The sequence below is a fragment of the Diabrotica undecimpunctata genome, chromosome 8 (assembly GCF_040954645.1).
Source record: "Diabrotica undecimpunctata isolate CICGRU chromosome 8, icDiaUnde3, whole genome shotgun sequence".
NCBI lineage: Eukaryota > Metazoa > Arthropoda > Insecta > Coleoptera > Chrysomelidae > Diabrotica > Diabrotica undecimpunctata.
Window position 1 is genome coordinate 26,488,998 of NC_092810.1, and position 21,500 is coordinate 26,510,497.

The window sequence follows — 21,500 nt, forward strand, 5'->3', positions numbered from 1 at the left end:
GAAATGCTTCCTTAAAAACTTCAAAAGTTTTTGACCGATCACAGAGAGAATTTTAGTTTGAGTTTCGATATGTTGTATTTTGCATTCGAGGTTTGTCGAGATAGTCATATTTTTTATAAATTCTTATACAAAACTGAGACACGAAAGTATTGATACTTATATTTTTTCTGCTTTTATCAGTTGTTTATAAAGACCATTATAATATTCTGTCATAATAATATGCCATACTGCATTTCAAAATCGAATATAAATGGTCCTTCGAGCCGGATGAAGATCGACACTCTATTTCTACGTATATGTACTTTTCATATTAACAAAAGTCTAGCAAACACAGGGGCACGATTGTATTATGATAACAGACTATTGAAGCGCAATAAATACCCGAAGAATCTTAAAATCACCTTGCACAGAAGCTCAAAATTCTTTTTGATAAGTAGGTTCTTCTCTAGATCCCCGAAAATCATCTGGGTGGCGGTTTTAAAACATCCAGTACCTGAAGGAAACGGTTTACAACTATGCAACAACTACTGGAAGGAAAGATAGACCTAAAGGATTACGTAATATTCGATTTCAGAACAATGCTAACTTATTGTCTTACTCCTACACCTCATGAGAAACAAATTTGACTCGTTGAAATAGAGAAAAAAATAAAAGTAAAGCAATAGTGAGTAGAATTGTGTAAATATTTGTTAGGATCATTCCCTAGCCACCAGCTCCTACTTGAAACCCTAAGCTGATAATATACGAGAACTCATAAAAGTGCAGAAAACTAAACTGATTTAGTGGTAGCTAAGTGTAAACATTCCCAATTGGTGTAGAAATATTTGAGATTAAATGATCTACGGTATGTAAATTTTCTAGTAGAGTTAACTTAGCATAAAATTGTTCCTCATATATTGTTTATTTTCATCAATAAATGTATTGTTTTCGTATATTTTTTACGAGCAAAATCATAAAAACTGTATATCTGAACAAAAATAAATTCATGGTTAATATTTACATGGGCAAAAAGTTCACTAAGAAACCACATTAAAGGCATACGAAATTCACAAATTCGCGACGTACGAAGTTAAAACGAACCACCGCAGATATTGCGACGTTTTTAAACAAAACTGCGTTTCAATCTTTCAATATTGTCTATGGAACTCCTCTCTACAAACTAGGTTAGGGCCGTAAAAACGGAGGGTTCCAACCGAAAAGGCGTAAGGGCAGTATATGTGACTGAATGGAATGAATGAGCCCGAATCTGAGAGGAAACATGCACCGAACAAGCGATGTTGCCGAATTCGTAGGTGTTTCTTAAAGTTTAAAGATTTGTTGTTTTGGATACAGGCTCTATGTTCAAAAATGCTGGGGATAAGATAATATATCCCGATACTTGAGACTTATTTTGTTCTGTAATCTTACGCTGTGTTAATCTATTTAAAACTAACTCAAGTCAAGTTTTAATCGACCTTGTATATTCACCCAAAGTATTCAATTGTTTCCATCGTTGGTAACAGTCTTATATTTTTCTGTCCTTAAAACATCCTTCCCTGTCGAGTGCCTGTTTTCTCCACCATATCACAGGAATCTCAAAATTTCCTCACAATCGCCCCACATATCTGAGTTAGGCCCTCTTCTTCTTCCGACCAGCTTGTTTATCATTTTTAATCTATCAGGTTTTATTTTATCAGCCCACTCGCCGACTCTTTTTGGCAATTCATTTTGTTGGTTTTAACGATGTCTTGTACGTAGTTCTTGTTCATTCATTCCCCAGTATATTCGTTTATGTCGAGAACTGTGTACTAAAAGGCCTTTAATTGGACCGTACAGAAATATGCGGGTCTCAACACGTTGCAGTACACTGTTTTCGTGATAAAAGAATATTTTTAAAGATTCGCATACAGCTCCTCATCTCGAGTCTTCACTGCTTATGTTTCCGATCCGTAAATGAGCATTGATCGTTTATCGTTTTATAAAGTTTGCAATTGTAATGCTCTTGACCTACTTGTAGCTCTTTGTTGAAGGTTTAGGCCAAAGTAGAAGCGGTTAGCCACGCATATTAGTTTTCTTATTTCTTTATATATACTGTTTCGATAGTTTTGATACTTTCCATAGTTTCATGTTGTATATTTAAGTTATTTTGATTAAATCTTAATTTTGTCGGCATGTATTTAGATTTCTAAGTATGTATTAACCACTAGCCGATATATGTAAATGCTTCAACTGATTTATATCGGGTTCTTCCGTGCATACTTTTTCTTATAACTTTTTTTTCTCAACGCCAGGCTGAAGAGCGCGCACGATACTACATTTTGTAGTTCGCTGTTAGTTTTAAATAGTTCAAAAAGAATCCCTTGAACTCGCACTTTACATTCGACTTTCCTCATTGGCATTATAATTAATTCTACCGATATTTTTGGTATTTCAAGGGTCCATCACAGCTGAATATAATTGAGTCCTATTTGTCCATTGTACCCTTTGTATATCTGGGGACTACGGATTGTTGCGTGTCCAATGACTTGGCGGAGTTTTGTCTGGAAGGTTGTGGACGTTGATGAGTCGGTACGTTCTGACTTTTAGTAAGTGTATATTATTTAATGCAAGCTCGTTGATTTTATAATTTGGAAGAATTTTCACTGCTGGCAAATCCTGCGAGGAATGTCTTCGATCCTCTACTGAATTGTGTCTTTTGTGGTTGGATTTTGTGTTTGTAGGGAGGCGTTGGGTGTAGGAGAGGGTTGTCTGATTAGGAACTGGTTCGATGGTGTATTGTGTTTAGAGAAGGGGTTTGAGTTTCTGGAGATAGCGATCTAGCTCGGCCGTGTGATGTGGATGGTTTTGGGGGTGGTGAAGTTTGTTGGTTGGTTTTCAATGTGGGATCTAAGATGTTGTTGTAAGGCCTGGGTGAGGATGGATTTGTGGTCAATAACATTGCTCATCGTTTTGTTATCTGACAGGTTTGATTCAAGAAGGTCGAAGAATTTGTGTTGGTTTGAGAATTCTTTGGGGATGTGGGTGATGGTGTATTCGTGATGATAGTCAGTGGTAGGTTTCTCTACGCGGGAGCAGTTTTGTAGTGTTTGTTTTAAACCATTTGTACAACTTTCTTCTTTCCATGATCTAGTATTGTATGTTATTTAAAAACAAAGCCTTGGTAGGTCCCTACCATATGAACAGGCTGAATTTTGCTAAGAATGTCAACTTTGAGACCCCAAAAAGATGCAAAAAAGTTGTGTCATTGTTACCCAGGGTTTCCCCCTAAAAACACCAAACGTAGGAAGGGGACAGAAAACATCAATTGGCCAAGAATCTGTCTTCTTCTTCTTAGGGTGTCCGTCCGTCCGTTCGGAACGTTGGCGATCAGTCTGGCTATGATGACTTTGTTGGTTGCTATACGGAATAGCTGTGTTAGGTCTTTCTATACCATGCTCTCAGCCCAGGATATTCTTCTTCGTCTTGGGCCCTTTTTCCATCAATTTTACCCTCGAAAATGTATTGGAGTAGCTCATATCTGCCTTGATTTCTCATATATGTCCCAAGTACTGCAGCTTACGGGCCCTTCACGATGTTGACCAAATCCGCGGTTGTGTTCATCCTCCGTAGTACTTCTCATGGTGACTTTGTCTTCTTCTACTCCGTACAGAAGCACTGAGTATACGTAACATTTAATCTCTTGTGTATTGTCCCACGACTCATTGTTTATAGTTCCCAAGTAGATGTACTGTGAGACACGTTCAATTTTCATTTGGTTCATACAGATTTGCTAAAGTTATGTTTGTTTTCCTTGGTGATGATCATTAGCTTGGTTTTGCTGATGTTTATATCCAGTCCATATGTTCTACTTGTTTCCCGTTATTTTGTTCATTACGTTTTGAACCCCTTCTATGGTATTGGGAAACACTATTGTATCATCTGCATACCGCAGGTTATTGAGCTTGATTTCTCCATTTATTGAGATGCCTTCATCAATATCTTTTAGAGCCTCTTCAAAAATGTGCTCCGAGTACAGATTGAATATCAGTGGTGAAAATTATGCACCCCTGTATCACTCCCCTTAAGATTTTGACCTGATCTGTATATTCGCCATCTATTCGGACCACCGCTGATTGATTCCAATACAGGTTAGCTATTATTTTTAGGTCTCTTTCGTCGATTCTTGTCCTCTTCAGCACTTCCATCATTTGTTCATGCCGACTCTATCTAAAGCCTTCTTGTAGTCAATCAGGCATGCAAAATTATCACAGCTGACATCTCTGCATTTTTGAAACAATACTTGCACGCTAAATAAAGCTTCCCTCGTACCAATGGCGTTCACAAATCCAAACTGATTGGGCGCAATTTGTTCCCCGCATTTCCGCATAAATTCTTTTTTGGATGACTTTTAAAAACAGCTTCAGCAGATGGCTCCTTAGGCTTATGGTCCTTTAGTCTTCACAAACTTTCGCTCCTGGTTTTTTGGGCAATGGTACGAACTCCGATTTGAGCCACTCTACTGGTATTTTCCTGCCCTGTATATTTCATTAAATATTTCAGTTATTATTTTTATTTGTTCTGCATCTAATAGCTTCAGCAGTTCTGCAGGAATTTCATGAAGTCCCGATGCCTTTCCATTCTTCATTTGTTTTTTTTGTCTCTGATCCATAAGTATTTCATCGGTCAACTACTTCCGTTTCTCTGTACCTTTCTTCAGGTGTTGTTCTTTTATTTCCCTCACTGTTTCTTGCAAAATGGTCAGACTTTCCTCTGTAGTTCCTACATTTCTGCATTTTAGTACCTTTGTATTGAGGTTTTCACTCACCTTCAGTCGAACATTGGAATCTTTCAGTTTTCTAACATCATACTTCTTCATCGACTTACTTGTAATCTGTACGCCGTTTATTATTCCGTTAACCGTTTGTAGGAACACCATGTGAGAAATGCAAATGTGTAATCTAGCAATGTGTAAATGTGAATTTAAGGTATCTTTTAAAATTTTTAATAATGATACCGACAAAACGTTGGCAACGCCGTAGGGAACGCGCAGGTTTAAATTTCTCAAGGACACCCGGAGAGGACGCGATCTTTTTGACCTTTTTCTGGATATAATCTCGGCACGGCAGCTGCAAGGACTTTTTGTTTTTCTTCTCGTCAATGAGCAGCCCTATTATTAGATTATTACCACAACTGTTTTATTTTCGTTTACACCGGTTGTACAAGTTTGTTCAATTTTTAATACAGAAAATAAAAGGTATGACATGGATTTTTATGCGAATGGGAACAATAGGAAATTAGAAGTAATGGGAACCTACTAAAATATAAATAGCAAACCAATGCAGACCGTCGATATGAGTGGTGGTAACCACGTAACCACCATCGATGGTTAATTAACATTTTAGAAAATATATTAAATGAAAAAACTTACTAGGAAAAAGATAATTTTTGTTAATATCGTTGAAAAAGATAAAAAAATTAATGAATAAAGAAACAACGTTTATATATTCAATCCATCTTGAAAATGGCACATGATAGAAAAAAGCGTAAAATCTTGTGGCTACGAAAGTTTCGTGAATGGTTTGGATGAAGTTCAATTGAACTATTCTGGCGCGTAACCAACAAAATTATAATTAACTTTTATCAAATAAAAGGCAGATATCGAGCACAGTGTATTAATTAAATCTTGCCCAAGCACTTTCGCTTCCTAGAGCATCTTCAGGGGCATTTCGTCAATTTTGGCCTATCCAACAAACATGGAATGTTACAAACGTAGTGTATAAATGTAGTGTAATGTACAATTTTATGTTTATTGGATATGCCAAAATTGACGAAATGCCTCTGAAGATGCTCTAGGAAGCGAAAGTACTTAGCAAGATTTAATTAATAAACAGCCTTTTCATTTGATCAAAGTTCATTTATTCGAGCATCCAACCTTATATCAAAATTATAATTGCCAGAATGATTTCCAATCTCCGATAGGAGCGAAACTTGAAGAAGAAAAAATCAAGTATTCACATTTAAACCCATGATCTTGATTTTATCAGTCCCCCTGTTTCAACTACCTATAAATAAAGATTTTTATACAGTTCCCAAATTTAAATGTAATTAAATACAGCCAGTCTGGGTAAATAAAAGCATCAAAATTCCCCTGACAAAATTAACTAAAGCGATAAATTTTGAAGTTAATGCTTGAGAGTCATGAGGCCTAGGCCTAATGTAATCTAACCAAATAGGTCGATCAATAAAGCATGGCAGCACTGGCGTGCGCAGGTTGGGGGCTCGCGTTTATGTTGTCCTAGGACTATAGTAAGCGACGTTGCCGCCTTGTTAGGAATTCTTGGTGTCGGGCATTTTCTCCTAAAGCCCTAATAAATACATATGGATACGTATCAATTACTGTGAAACAGTGACTAATTTTTGTGAAAAAGGATTTTGTGAAAAAACAACAGAGAGATCCACGTCTGTATTAATTGCCAGATAATTTCAGAATGCAATATTTCCAAAAACTCCGTAGATTTTACTGATACAAGAATACAATTTCAGTCAATTTTATTATCATTATCATTTATGTTATTATCTTTATCTCTCCCATTGGGTTATAGTATTGTTATAGAAATAGTTGATTGTCAAATACAACTTCTTTTCTTCTGTTTTTGCAATTGTTGGATTGGGACTCAAGGCCTTACAAGCTATTCATTTGATATTTTTTTGTAATTCTTTCGTAGCTGTATAAGTTTATATATATGCTGACATTACTGGCATCCGAAAACAAAAAATCATGACTCGGCAAATGGATATTGCGCTGAGAACCATGAGTCGCATTATCAATAAAGACTTGGGACTTGCAAACGACAGACACGCCTTACCGTTGCATTAAAACAAAATAAGAAAAAAAAAAAAAACAAGACGCCGTATCCTATGACGGCATCACTTTTTTATATTTTTACGAAAAGGGGGTTAAAACAGAGGCCAAAAATTATCAACAGGACATTTTAAAAAATAGACCATGAATATTTCAACAGGACTCTCCACCTGCGCATAAAGCCAAATGGTGGGTTGAAAATCATGTACCCGAATTTATTAGTAGTGGCGATTGGCCGCCAGACAGCCCAGACATTAATCCACTCGACTACAAATTGTGGTCAGTTATAGAGGGTATGGCCTGCACAAGACGACACCATAATGTAGAGTCGATAAAGTGAGCATTGGTAAAAGCTGTGGACAATTTCCCTAAATATGTCATCCGTACAGTGATCACCATTGTTCTACACGTCTTTAGAGTTATTCTAACTCTGATCAGGAACAATTGTGGCTGTTCAGACTGAAATAAAATGCAATGTAGTTAGGCTGTTAGAGTAAAATAATACGCCTGAGTACGCTAGCAGCGATCTCTATACAAAGCATGCTTCAAATTAATTAATTAAAAGCAAACTAATTAAAAAAGCCCATTCGGTTCTAAATTATATTTCTGGTGAATAAATACAAGCCTGACACACTTAAGTCGGTGTATAAACCGCTCATTCTTTAACTTTTACAATCAAGTATGATATCCAATACATTGAGTACAAATTATAACCTAAAAGAGCTTAAAAGTTTGTAAAGTTCTTACTTCCACAGTAAAATTTGTTCATTCCATTCTATTTTTATAAGCATATGCATAATTTCAAAGTTTTGGAGATTTCCGCACAAATCCGGCAACATCTCAGTGGGTCTAGCTGACTTTAACCCAATTGAAGGTCGCCCGCAACCGACGGAATACTTTTCCTTTCGATGGTGGAGTATCATTGTGACGTAACAATAGAAAATAAAATAGTATTATTTATCTGATCGATTAATGAAAGGGTATCGTTTTTGTCACGTATACCAACAACATGATGGGACGTAATTTATTACTGTATCCTTGGTTGACAACTTCCGCGATGTATATACAGGGGTTTTAGAATTTTGAAGTGGGTTTTAGTAAAAATCTTTGATTTTTTACAGTGAAGTGAAAAACTTCAACCTCTTGAATTACGTTTCACCACTGGGTAGCTAAAGAAATTCCCAAGAAGAGGTTGATCAAGATTTTAGTTCCTTATTTATACCACTAGGGAGCGGTCATGTCAGCGCTATTACTGCTTCTAAAATATGAAAGAGTATGACAACAAATGCTAGATATTTTTATACATATGTGGATGCCGCGTGGTCGTAGAATAGCATTAAATTAATTAAAATTGTAAGGTGTTTAGATCAAAAAACAATTCCTGCTTTTTAGCACATACACCAAATAATTATTTTTACAATTTAAAAATTCGAAATTGTAAGTATAATTTCGGATTTTTAAATTAAAAAAATAAATAAGTAAGTCTCAATTAACGCCTCTCAACAAAGGAAGATCAGAAAAAAGGCAAAAATGGCTGCTGGGGCATGGACGGTAGCAAATCCCAAGCAAACCAAATTAGCAACACCCGAGGATAAACAAAAACTTCGGGAGAATACCATCACCCCCTCGTAAAAGAGTTGCTAAGAAACCAAGGGGCTCTAATGAGCAGACTAGGTCATAAAGGACCGCGACAAAAGAATTCAGAATGGTGATAGCGCACAGACACCTGAGATCCAACTAGATGGGGCTCAAGCAAATTTGATCATTAACAAACTGGAGCAAGCTCTTGATGAGGCTCCTATCTTCTCTTCTTCTTCTTCTTCCTACTTTATAAATAGGCAAAATGCCTGTTTTACTTCGGTTTTTAGCCTCAATTGACGTTGTCTGACCATCTTTTCCTAATATTGAGAATACAAGGGCATTCACCAGTCTCATCTTGATATTTTGAGAGATAGGTCTATCTTTTCAAACTTAGGTTTCCTCCTGACATATTCACGTGTTCATTCACGATTTGTTCCCGTGTACCTTTGCCCTTTACAGACCCCGCTTGTTCCTGAGGTATTTGGTAATGTAGATAGGTTTTTAAATAGCATGTGTTATTAGTGACAATGTGCGGTAATCCCTTCGGGACTAATTCTACAATATTTCTAAGAGCATTTTCTAGCAATTTAAAAAAAAATGTTTTTTTTTAAATTGTTTGGAGGAACCTATCCTTAAGCACGCGTAGGATTAAATTTTACTCACTTATTGGTTGTTTTTCTAGTGCTATTAGCGAGCAATGTGAAATAGCGGGATATAGTCGCAATACACGCGCTCTGACACAGAAAGAACTTAAAGCGGACGTGCTAAAAATTATGGACACTGGACTAGATAGGATAGTGAGTTTTAAGAACAGGCTAGTGAACACAGTGTTCATAAAACAGACAGTGAAGACGAAGAAGAATGGGACGATGACTGGATAACAAAGTTGTTTTAAATATAATATAAATAATTAACCCAATTCGTTTTTTTCTATAAAATTGTAAGTTATGTTAAAGGTAATGTAAAAAAGAAGATTTTTATACAAAAAAAATAAGGTCAAATACACATAAAATTGAGTACCTAGAAAAAATATTTAATTTTTTTGTTTAGCCATAATAGACCGCCACGTCAACGGTGAGTCACATGCATACAGATATCTTGAAATAGTCGTTTAATATAAATTTACAATACTTTCAGCCGTCAATCATTAAATCCCGTAGATATGGTAAACACCTACCAATATCTTCAAGAAAAACTAAAAATATTTTTGTCGACTTCTACACAAAAACCAGTTATCGTTATTTAATACAATAATAAAATGAGTAAACATTAAAAGAAGCTTAAAAAAATATTAGGTAACAAATTACATGTAGCGTTTATTGTAAAAGCAAACCTTTTGATTGGTTCGGACAAATAAGGTGATAGTAATAGTAATGATAGTTAGGTAATTAAATATGAATGATTGTTTAAAAATATTTTCCATAATAATAAATAAATATAGAATACTGGTATGCCAGGTATTAAGATATAAATGTGTGGAGGAATGTAGTTACAGAAAATGAACCTACGGGAATAATACCTAGACTAATAAAGAAGGGTAGATGTTACGATCTCTACATGGATGTCACAGCTACTTCGTATACAAGTGGTCGGGATGGAAATAATGGAAGACACATTCGTACCTAGAAGACAAGAGACTGTCATAAAGGGGGAGATCTGTCCCACTCATGTAGATTCAATAGTAGATCAAGTTTTGTGCGATTTTAGAAACCTTGAGCCATCCTGTTAAGGATGAGTCGATGCCAAACATCCTCTGTAACATAATTAAAAGAAAATTGAATTATACAAATGCATAGGACAATGAAAAAAGATAGAGCTGGGGAAATTGCACATTAAAACTATCACAACAGACTTGTCTGTCGAGAAGGCAATACACCTTCTTCTAACATCTGGTACTTACCGATTCCTTTCTTTGATTCTCGCAGACGGAGTTCCCTAGGAGGCAACAACCTGTTGATGTGAGTGCCATAAATCCATTTTGTTATTTTTGTGTGTGGTTAATTTAACTGAACTTACGGAACTTTTTTTACAAGAACATAAATTTTTATGAATTAGAATCATTATTGAGAGTACGACTTTTGATTTTTAAATATTTAAGTTTTATTTCAATTTATTTAAAGACTGCTATCTGTTTTAGATATAAGATTACAAACGACAATGTGGTTGTAGACTGATTTTATTAAGTATTTAAGGCTAATTGCTGAAATAAGCTTGTATTTGTTTTTTTGTCAATCTGGCATTTATATCTGTTACGTTTCTACTCTATCATATCCTTACCCACTCCCAAATGAAGCTCCGAATTGAGCAACGTGGGCTTCTCAAAGTCTTGGTGAACGATCAGCTTTTTATCATCTACTCTCGTTAGATTTTTCAACACAATGTTAATAATAATAACAGTTCAAAGGTATAATTGCAAATAGTGGTTTATCTTATCAAAGTTTTTCATATTGTTAAAATTGCTAAATTTAGAGACGGTAGTTCTTATAGTTAAAAATACTTTATATTACAATAGGCGTTTTGCATATTTTTCTAGTAAAATTTTAAACAATATTCAAAAAAAACTTACCGAGTTGCTGTTGCTTCTGAAACGAAAACAAATAATAATCATTAATAAAACATAAATAAAGATGCGATACAATAATATTCAGAAATATGGTCTTAGATTTAATTTCAATGCAGGGCATCTGCCAGCCGCTTATACGTATTTTAACTTCATTAGGTATTATCAGAGCGACATCTGCAGACGCTCTGAATCGAAATTAAATCTCTCCAGTCATAGTACAATAATTATAAAAATAATTAGTTTCGCCAAGTAGAAAATCTTAAGATTTCTAATGTTGCAATAATATTCCTTTAAAAATTTTACTGAAAATAACACTCTCTTAAGGAATGTTTCCTTTATGAGATTGCATATTACAATTACAATTACACTATCAATATAAAAATTAAAAAACATAATGAAATTATAGTGATTTAAAGAAAACACAATACCTTCTATAAACAACGAAAAAAGAAGCAGGAGGTAGATATAAGCAGTCACTCGACATTTATTGAAAGTAGAGACGGCACACATAAATAAACACAAATATATTAAAATATAAAATGGAAAATAAGGAGATAGCTTGAAGATGTGCTGGTTCACGTCAGAGAAGAGAAATAGAACATAGATAACAGTGAAAAGAAAAGAGAACACATTTGGTTCTCTTTTCTTTGGTTCTGCGTTTCTAATTCAGTACTGAAGGTGAATATTTTCGAAAGAACGGGAGTCAACGAAGAGATTAATTTTGATATTTTGATATTTCCATAATGTTACTGCAGGTTTCACCAGAACCATTGAGGCACACCGCAGAGCATTTGAGGTCTGCTTTTCGGCAACCACATATACTTTCACAATTTCCCTTGCATCAGCAGAAAATTAATTTCAGAAGTTAGGGGATGCTGGAGTTTTGAAAGTTTTGATTGGTATCCACATTCTTTCATGATTTTTCCAGTCCCAATCTTCAGGATCGCAATGTTTTCTGGTGATAAACTCTAAGGCTGTGGAAACGAGCTGCATCTTGTGTTGGTGGAAGCAATGATACGTTAAATGAAATTTTGGTCACTGTCTTGGCGAATCGTTTGTATCTCATGCCGTTAGAGAATCATCTTCATTTCCACCATATAAAGAGACGAAAAAACGTTCGCCAACGACAGTGGGCAAAGATGGCTCAGCTTTCTCACTGAGAAATAATGCTATGAATGCCTAGTTAACTCAGGATGTTTCTGTAAAATTTTGATGTATTTAAGTTTGCCAATCTTGTAAGCTACTAATTTTGTATCGTATCCCGAAAAAGCATAGAGAAACAGCAAATTATCTGCAATGACGTCGCCAAAACTTGAGGGACAGTATAATTGATGCGACTTACACCCTTTTGGATGTTTAAACAAATTGGACACTTTGGACACACAACATTGGACTGCTCCCTTCCTAATGCTGTGAGCAAGACAATAATGTCAATGTCCTCTACTACGACAGTCGCAAACTCATAGGCCTGGAGTGCAGCAAGCGCAGAACGGATGATGACTGTACCTGCATCAGATTCAGCCTGGTCGACATTAAAACCCACTTCTGATAGAGCACTTTTGAGAATGAGAAGGTCTATTAAGTTTCTTTTGTTCTTTTAATTCCCAAAAATTTATCTTGGAATAATATTGGTACAGTGCTATTATTAAACTTTATCTCTGTCCATTGTTGCTTTTCGTGCGACGCAAGCGCATGAGGTGGGGAAAGTTTTGTGGTGGCGGAATGGGTCGATCATCAATTAATAATAACATAGAAAGGTTAAGAAAATGATGAACTGATTTAAAATGATATGAATAAAAAAATATAATAAAAAACCAAGTATAATGGTTCGTTATCATATTCTTTCGAGAAATCAAGAACACGGTCAACTATAATTATACAAATTTGTAGTAAAACTTATTCTTTAAAATACCCTCTATACTATTGGTCTGATATATTATTGTAAAATGGCTAGAAAAAAAGTTATAAGGCCCAAAACAAAGTTTGTTCAAAAATTGTTAGTTATTGTTGTTAATAACTTTTTTATTTTCCATTTTACGATAAAAAGTAATACGAATAAAGTTGTAAACAATTTAATTTGCTACAAATAATGTGTCATAAAAGTTTCTGTAGGATTGCTAGTTTACGAGATTCAGCGCAAAAATCCTTTGCACCACTCATTTCAAGATGGTGAATATTCAAGAGCCTGATAAACTTCGAAGCGCTATAAAGTCCAGAGAAATTAATAAAATTAAACTTATTCTTTGAAAAACCTCCTATAATATTGCTCTAATGTCATTTTATTATAAAATGACCAGAAAAAAAGTTATAAGGCCCAAAAAAAAATTTGTTGCAAATTATTTAATTATTGTTGTTAATTTTAACTATAATTTTCATATAACATATATAATTTTCTGTAGGGTTGCTAGTTTACGAGATACAGCGTAAAAACCCTTTGCACCCATTTTCCCACGGCGGTCGGTCGGAGGACAAGGGTTGCGACCCCACAAACGTGAACTTAAATTTACTCTTGCCCTCTCAACACATAAAAAAATTGCGTCCTTTAACAAATGCGCGCTAAGGTCTAAAAAATGTAACATTTCAATGAACTATTACGATAAAACGTATCACATGGTCATTGGTCCAGAAGACCTGGAGGTAAATAACAACTCAATAAACCAAACAAATGAAAAAAAAAAACCTTTTGGGTAACTTTAACAAGTACCGGATCAGATGAAACCGATATATTAAATAAAATAAAGAAAGGAAAGGAATAAGAGGAAAAAAACAAAGGTTTAATGAAAGAGTTATCAATGAAAACGGAAAGAGAATGGTGGAATTCTGCATCAAACGTTCTAACGGACAACCAACACATTTTTTGATCATAAAATTCAACACAAATACACGTTTGAAAATACAAATGATAGATTATGTGGTCACAAACAGAAATATTCACCATAAACCGATAGTGGATGTGAGAAGTTTGACGTCACCCAATGTGGGAAGCGATCACTATTCGGTACTTGGTAAAATTAGATTCAATGAAAGATGGAAAGAGAAGTTTAAACAAACCAATTCAGAGGAAATAATAAAAATAGAAAATTTAAGAGATGACTCCATAAAATTATTATATCAAAAAAGGGGCTAGAACAGAAAATACAAATGGAGAATATCGAAAATGAAAGCAATGTAGAGACTAGCTGGAGAAAAATATTCTGGATGCTGCCCGAGAAGCACTTGGAACGAAAATAATAAACAAAAAGTGGTCAACGAAAACACCATGGTTTACACTAGAGGTTAAACAAAAATGTCACCAAAAAAAGAAAGCTTTCCTAAAATATAAGTCAGAAACAACGAATGAATCATATGAAGAATATAAAAGAATAAGAACTGAAACTCCTCAAATGGTAAGAAAAACAAAAACAGATTACTGGGAAAGATTCACAAAAGGACTAGGGACGGATTTCTATGGACAACAGAAACAAGTATGGCGCTTCATAAGACAACAAAGAACTAGTTGAAATAGAACACATACAAGAGGATACATGGGTGGCCTTCCTGACAGAAATGTTTAAAAAACAAAACGAAGAACCTTTACCAGAAACGCCAAATATAATAACTGAGAAAAAGACCGAAATCTCCCAAAACGATGTGAAAGAAGGAATAAACAAATTAAAAAACAGAAAGTCACCAGGAGAATCAAATACCAAATGAACTCTTAAAATATGGAGGTGATCACCTTGGAAAATAACTGCAACTTCTTATTAATAAAATAATCACCACGAACAGAATACCAGATGAATGGAGGAGAGCGATCATGGTGATGTTCTTCAAAAAAGGAGATAAGAAAGACCCCAATAATTATCGAGCAATAAATCTATTAAATACAACACTCAAATTGACAATAAGAATAATAGCGACAAAAATAAACGAACGAATATCTCTGCAAGAGGAACAGCAAGGATTTCAGACAGGAAGATCATGCAAGGATGCAGTTTTTGTAATAAGACAAATAAAAGAAAAGTCGCTGGAATACAACAAACCAGCATATATGTGTCTGATAGATTTGAAGAAAGCGTTTGATAGAGTGAGAATTCGGGACGCGATACATTTATTATATGAAAAGGGAATATCACTGGATTTAGTAAAAACCATTGAGAATATATATAAAGATAAAATAGCTATGGTAAGATGTAAAGGAAAACTATCGCAACCTATCAAATATGAAACTGGCATTATACAAGGAGATTCGCTGAGCCCATTAATATTTAATCTGATAATGGATGAAATCATAAAGAAAGTTAAAAAAGAAGAGGATATAGAATGGGAGAAAAGGAAATAAGGATAATATGCTACGCCGACGACGCCATAATAACAGCCGAAAATGAAGATGACCTATAAAGATTAATTAAAGAATTCGAAGATACGGCGCTCATATACAACATGGAGATCTCAACAGACAAAACTAAAGCGATAGTGATATCAGCGAAACCGAGACGATGTAAACTAGTCGTAAATAACAAAATAATAGAACAAGTGATGGAAACTGAATACTTAAGAATAAAACTGTTAAGCTACGGAAAAGTGGAAGAAGTACAAAAACAAGTGAACATGACAAACAGAGCAGCAGGATGTCTCAACAACACAATCTGGAGAAACAAATACCTCACAACGGAAACGAAAACCAGGATATATAAATCAACAATAAGACCGATAATGACGTAAACAGCGGAAACAAGAGCAGATACGGCAAAAACACAAAGACTGCTGGAAACAACAGAAATGAAAGTCTTACGAAAAATAACAAACCAAACTCTAAGAGACAGAGTAAGAAGTGAGGAGATACGAGCGAGATGTGGTATAGAGGAAATAAATGCGTGGACCAAAAGAAGAAAAGTGGAATGGAATCAACACATCGAAAGAATGACAGAAAATAGAATAGTACGAATAGCAAGAGACAAATCGCCAAATAGAAGAAGATCATTGGGACGACCGAGGAAAAGATGGTCAGACAACGTCAATTGAGGCTAAAAACCGAAGTAAGACAGGCATTAAGCCTATTTATAAAGTAGGAAGAAGAAGAAGAAGAAAGGAAAGCCAATAACACGACAATTATACTAGATTAGATGGAGTGACGATATTACAAGCAAAACTAAGCATCAAATATTTATGAAAATAGTGGAAAGCTGTTTGATGTATGGCTCAGAGACGTAGGTGACAAATAAAAGAGTGGAAAACAGAACAAATACAATAAAAATTATGTGTCTGGGAGAAGAAGCTGTAGATTAACACTAATGAAATGAACAAAGTGAGAAAGGCACGAATCAGAAAACTAATAAATGTGGAGGAGATACTAAATGACGAAATTTAAAAAAATGAAAATTACTCTGGTATGGACATACGCGAAGGATAACCGAGACAAGAATACCGCTGAGAACTTGCAAATGAAAACCAAATACAAGAAGAAAAAGAGGACATCCTAGATTACAGAGGAACGGACAAATAAAAAGAAGCAATGGAAAAAAAGAGACCTCAGTGAAGAAGACAAAAATATGTGACAAGAAGAAATGGCGCATGGCGGTTGGAAAGTCGTAAATGGAAAATGTTATTATACTGTGTAAAGTTACGGATAGATAAGTAAGTAAAATGGCAGAAGAAAATACCTTCAGAACAATATTAGTAATTTTTGTGAAGTTTTGAAAAAAAATTGTTTAAATACAATCATTTTAAAATAAATAAATTTAGCATTTATCTATAAATATCTAAAATTATCTTACAACAGTATAAGAAGCAGCAAATTTTGTTATTCCCACAGCAGCCAAGCTTCCAGGATCTAAAGACTGACTCCTTCGCTGCTTTGATTTCACGATGTCGTATTTTTCGCATTGGTCCTCGTCCTTATATTTGCTATGTATCCATTTAAAATAGAACGACATCTTCACTGATCACGGAAAGATAAAATAGTCTATATTACATTTTCTACGTTCCGATTTCCGTCAGCGCATTAAAAAAGCAACAGTCACATCATTATCACGAGCGCATAACATAACCTCACCTTTAGCATTCAATTACTGATTCCGAAATGTTTTTAATTCGACGAGTAGTGTGTAAAGGTAAATTAAGTAAATAGCTGGCTTGGTATGAGTTAAGTCCGCTTTTGAATATACAATTCATTCCTAATTTATTGTTTTACAGCTCTGTTGTAAATTTAATTTTGACAACGTCTGTATGCGAACTCAGTTATTTTCGAGCAAAGTAAATATTATCAAGATTATTTTCTTATAAAAACATACCGGATGTCTCTAGATTAAAATATAAAATTTCCAATGCATAAACGATTAAAACAATTAAGTAAATATCATATTTAAGTACAGATAATCACAATAAAATTTGTTGCTATAAAGAAAGAAAACATTTTAAAGAAATGCATGACAAATTATCTTCTTCCTTTGGACATTAGCGATCATCAAGGCCCATTTTACTCTGTCTGCAGCAGTTCTGGAGAGTTCTATTGTTGTTTTTCAGATTCACTGTTGTATGAGTGTTTGTACAGAGTAAATAATGTCTCCCTAGTGACAAAGTCTTTTCTCCCAAAGTCCTGGTTGGTTTCTTCTTATTCTATTGCCTAGTTTTTTGTTATCCAGAATCTTTATTTTAATCAAAAAGCACGAGGGGGCTGAACAAATCGATAAACATAGAGGAATTTGAAATTTTAACAGGGGTGCGACAGGGGTGTATTTTGTCTCCTGTGCTATTCAACAACCATAATAGAAAAGACTGGCGAAAATTCTCCAAGAAGATAAAGAGCTGCAGAAAATAATTCAAACCCAGAACTACAGCATGTAAAGACAGATATGGTTCCATAATTAGTGACAAAGAACAGATACTAAACAGGTGGGCGAATCATTTTGAAGAACTGCTTAGCGACAGTCGTGAAGAAGACCAAATAGAAATTACTGTGCCTGAAATGGATGAAAACGCTCAAGAGCCGCCCCCCACCGAAGAAGAAATTAGAGAAGCCATTTCAACACTGAAAAATAACAAAGCTCCCGGTTTGGACAATCTTCCTGCTGAACTTTTTAAAAATGGTGGTGACACCCTTTTTAAACACATGCACAAATTAGTAACCGAAATCTGGCAACGGAATGAAACGCCCGCGGACTGGAAATTAGGTGTAATGCACCCTCTTCACAAAAAGGGAGATATGATGGTGTGTGATCATTATAGAGGCATCACCCTACTTAACGTGGCATATAAAGTATTGTCCAACGTATTGTACAGAAGATTGATCCCCTATGCTGAACAAATAGTTGGGAACTACCAGTGCGGTTTCCGACCCAATAAATCAACAACGGATCAAATCTTCACAGTCAGGCAGATTCTTGAGCAAACGCTTGAGTTCGGAGTCGACACCCACCACATATTCGTGGATTTCAAAGCCGCATACGACTCAGTCAACAGACAAAAACTTCTACAGGCTATGGTGGAATTTCAAATGCCGCTTCATCTTATTCAACTAACGGAACTTACGCTCACAGGCGTAGAGAGTGTAGTCAGAATCCAAAACGACTTTTCAAGACCCTTCCATTGTAAAAATGGACTGAGACAGGGAGATGGACTATCGTGTCTCTTATTTAACCTTGCACTAGAAAAAGTAATTCGAGAGTGCCGATGTTAATACGAATGACACCATCTTTAATAAATATGTACAAGTGGTCGGATATGCAGATGACATCGACATTATTGCTAAGTCCACAGAATCTCTGATCGAAGCATTTCGATCACTAAAGACGTCGGCACTGAGAATAAGATTAAAAATAAACGCACAGAAAACCAAGTATATGTATTGTACTATATCAGGCAACCAGATACCTAGACTATTAATTGATGATCTGGAACTGGAAGGTGTGGATACCTTCGTCTACCTGGGCTCGCTGCTGACCAAAGACAACAATGTCAGCGAAGAAATTAAAAGAAGAATAGTGCTTGCCAATAAGTGCTATTATGGCTTGAGGAAACAGATGGCCCCAATACTACCCTGAAAAATTAAAGTTACCATATTTAAAACACTAATAAGGCCAGTGTTAACATACGGGTCAGAAATGTGGTCACTTATACAGAACGACCAAGAATTGCTTAAACGTTTCGAGAGAAAATTCTAAGGAAAATATATGGAGGAGTCCAAGAACAGGGTTTGTAGCGTGGGCGCTACAATTTTGATATAAATTTGATAATCCACTAAACTACACTGTTCGTGATAGTTTAGTGGATTACTTACAACAAAGGTTCTCAGCTACACCTTCCAGACGAAACGTTTAAAGGCAAATACTTGCAGTAGAACCAGGTACAAGTGTAGATACTCCTAATGGGTTGACAAGTTCAGATGACGAATTATAACCATTATTAGATGACGAATCTGGTGACGAGATTTCTGAGGAAACATGACGAAACGGACTATATTTCTGCAAATCAAGAAAATTTGACCAAGGCATCTTACTCGTTGGTTGGGATATTGGGAGGAAGTCGAAAAGAGTCAGAGAAAAAAAGGATAAAATTAAGAATGAGTGCATTAGGGGAGATTAGAGATGACAGCGATGGATGCCAAGATGAGATAGCATAGTTTGAGATGGTTTGGGCATGTTCAACGTCGAGACGTGAAGCACCCAATACGAACAATTGCTGATTTGCAAGTTCATTAGAGGAGTAGAAGAGGGGGACCAAAAAAGACCTGGGAGGGACGGTTACATAGGACATGTCGGTAAAAGGGATTGATATTGGTACGACTCCAGATATGAAAAAATGTAATTAATAATTAAAAAAATATATTTCATAAAAAAAGCTTTATAAAAACTAAGCTAAAGAGATGACAGGATCGCTTCAAATATTTTCTTAAAAAGCCATTCAGTATAGTAAGCATTATAATACAAAAAAAAAGAATTAAAGAAAAAGTAATTTTAAAATGTTCACATTAAGTTAATGCACTCGACATCGTGTGAAATTTAACCAAAAAAAGTGATTAGCTTGTGAAGATTTGGATGTTGTTATTGTGAAAATAAAAACGATGAACAAGTAATTGTCATGTTTCTCACACATTTTAAGCAATTAAACTTTTAAGGAGTAACTTAATAAAAGGAAAGAAAGCAAACTACATTATTCATGAATAAATCTATGGTATAATGTCATAATATATCTCCATTGACTTCACAGAGCTGCAGCAGCCAAAAAAATATAAATATAATCACAATTATATCAATGGCATACTTGCAAAATATAGTAAAGTAAAAATAATAGTCCGGTCAACTTACAAAATAATAAATCTTTAACGAAACTCCCAATTTTTTTCTTGAACTATTCATGCTTGACAACTGACAGCCAGTTCGTATGTAGTAGTACAACAACTATAATTTCTTCAGTTTATGTATATTTCACCCGAATTATTTCTTTTGCAACGAATATTTGATGAAGTGGTTACGAATGTGTATTTGTTTGCTTCATTTGCCGTTTTCGAAATTTTCTATCGATAACACTTTTGTTGTATACTAGTATGGTTGTTGGGATTTGTTGTATACCATTCAAATATTCAACCATTCCCTCCAAAGAAATAAGTTCTGTGGACGCTGCTGTAGCTGCTAGAAGTCAGATGCTCAACGGTTGATCGAGCTAGCGTGTATCAGTTTTCTTTGACCAAGACACTGCAATTCCACAATCAATCAATTAAGCTCTTATGATCGGTTCCATCGCTAGCCCAATTTGAGTCTGAATAGACATTCAAAGTGTAATCATCTTCTTGTTTTTGGTAATTCAGTGCCTGTGTCAAGTTTGACTCTCATTGATCCTCTGAAAATGAAATTAGGAAATAAAATATTGGAATATATCTTGGAGACTAAAGGACTTACGACAGGGATGCTGTATATTTCCAGTATTCTTTAATATATACATTGATGAGGCCCTGGGACAATGAAAACAGAAATGTAAGAGAATGGGACTGAAGATGGCTGACACAGTACTCTACACATTAGATTACGCAGATTATCATATTGTTATTGCACAGGACAAGGAAGATATGGCAAGGAAACTCGTGGAAGAATAAAGAAAGTGGAGTCTGGAGATCAACATGAAAAAAACACATGGACATGAACCAGGAAAAATTAGCTGGACATAGTGGATGGAAAGATATCTTTTGAGGAAAATAGTTGAGCATATTTGATTCTCTTTTAGTGATCTCTCTATAATATTTGTTATGTGATGTATTCGTCAATTGTTGAGTGTTTAGTACGGAATACAAATTAATGGAAAGGAATAATTTCTTTTTGAGCAATATTATCTCAAATAATTTGCAGATAATTGGTAACAACGATATTGGTCTATACGATTCTACTTTATTTACTCATTTCCCTGGTTTAGGAATCATAATTATGTTGTTGTGCTGTTTTCCACGTTATTGGTACATAATATTGTAGTCTGAATGACACATTTACAAGATTTGTAAATTTTACAACTTCCTATGTAATTATAGTATTTCTTCTGTTATTAAGTTAAATCACGGAACCTTTATGG

At 34.9% G+C, this 21,500-nt stretch overlaps 1 protein-coding gene across 1 annotated transcript in view; it reads right to left on the bottom strand.

Annotated features, from left to right (window-relative positions):
• SNF4Agamma (SNF4/AMP-activated protein kinase gamma subunit) overlaps positions 1–21,500 on the bottom strand; it is a 319,651-nt gene that overhangs the window by 182,907 nt on the left and 115,244 nt on the right. Inside the window, 1 exon segment of the mRNA XM_072539907.1 lies at positions 10,968–10,983. Within this exon segment, the coding sequence (XP_072396008.1) occupies positions 10,968–10,983 (16 nt within the window).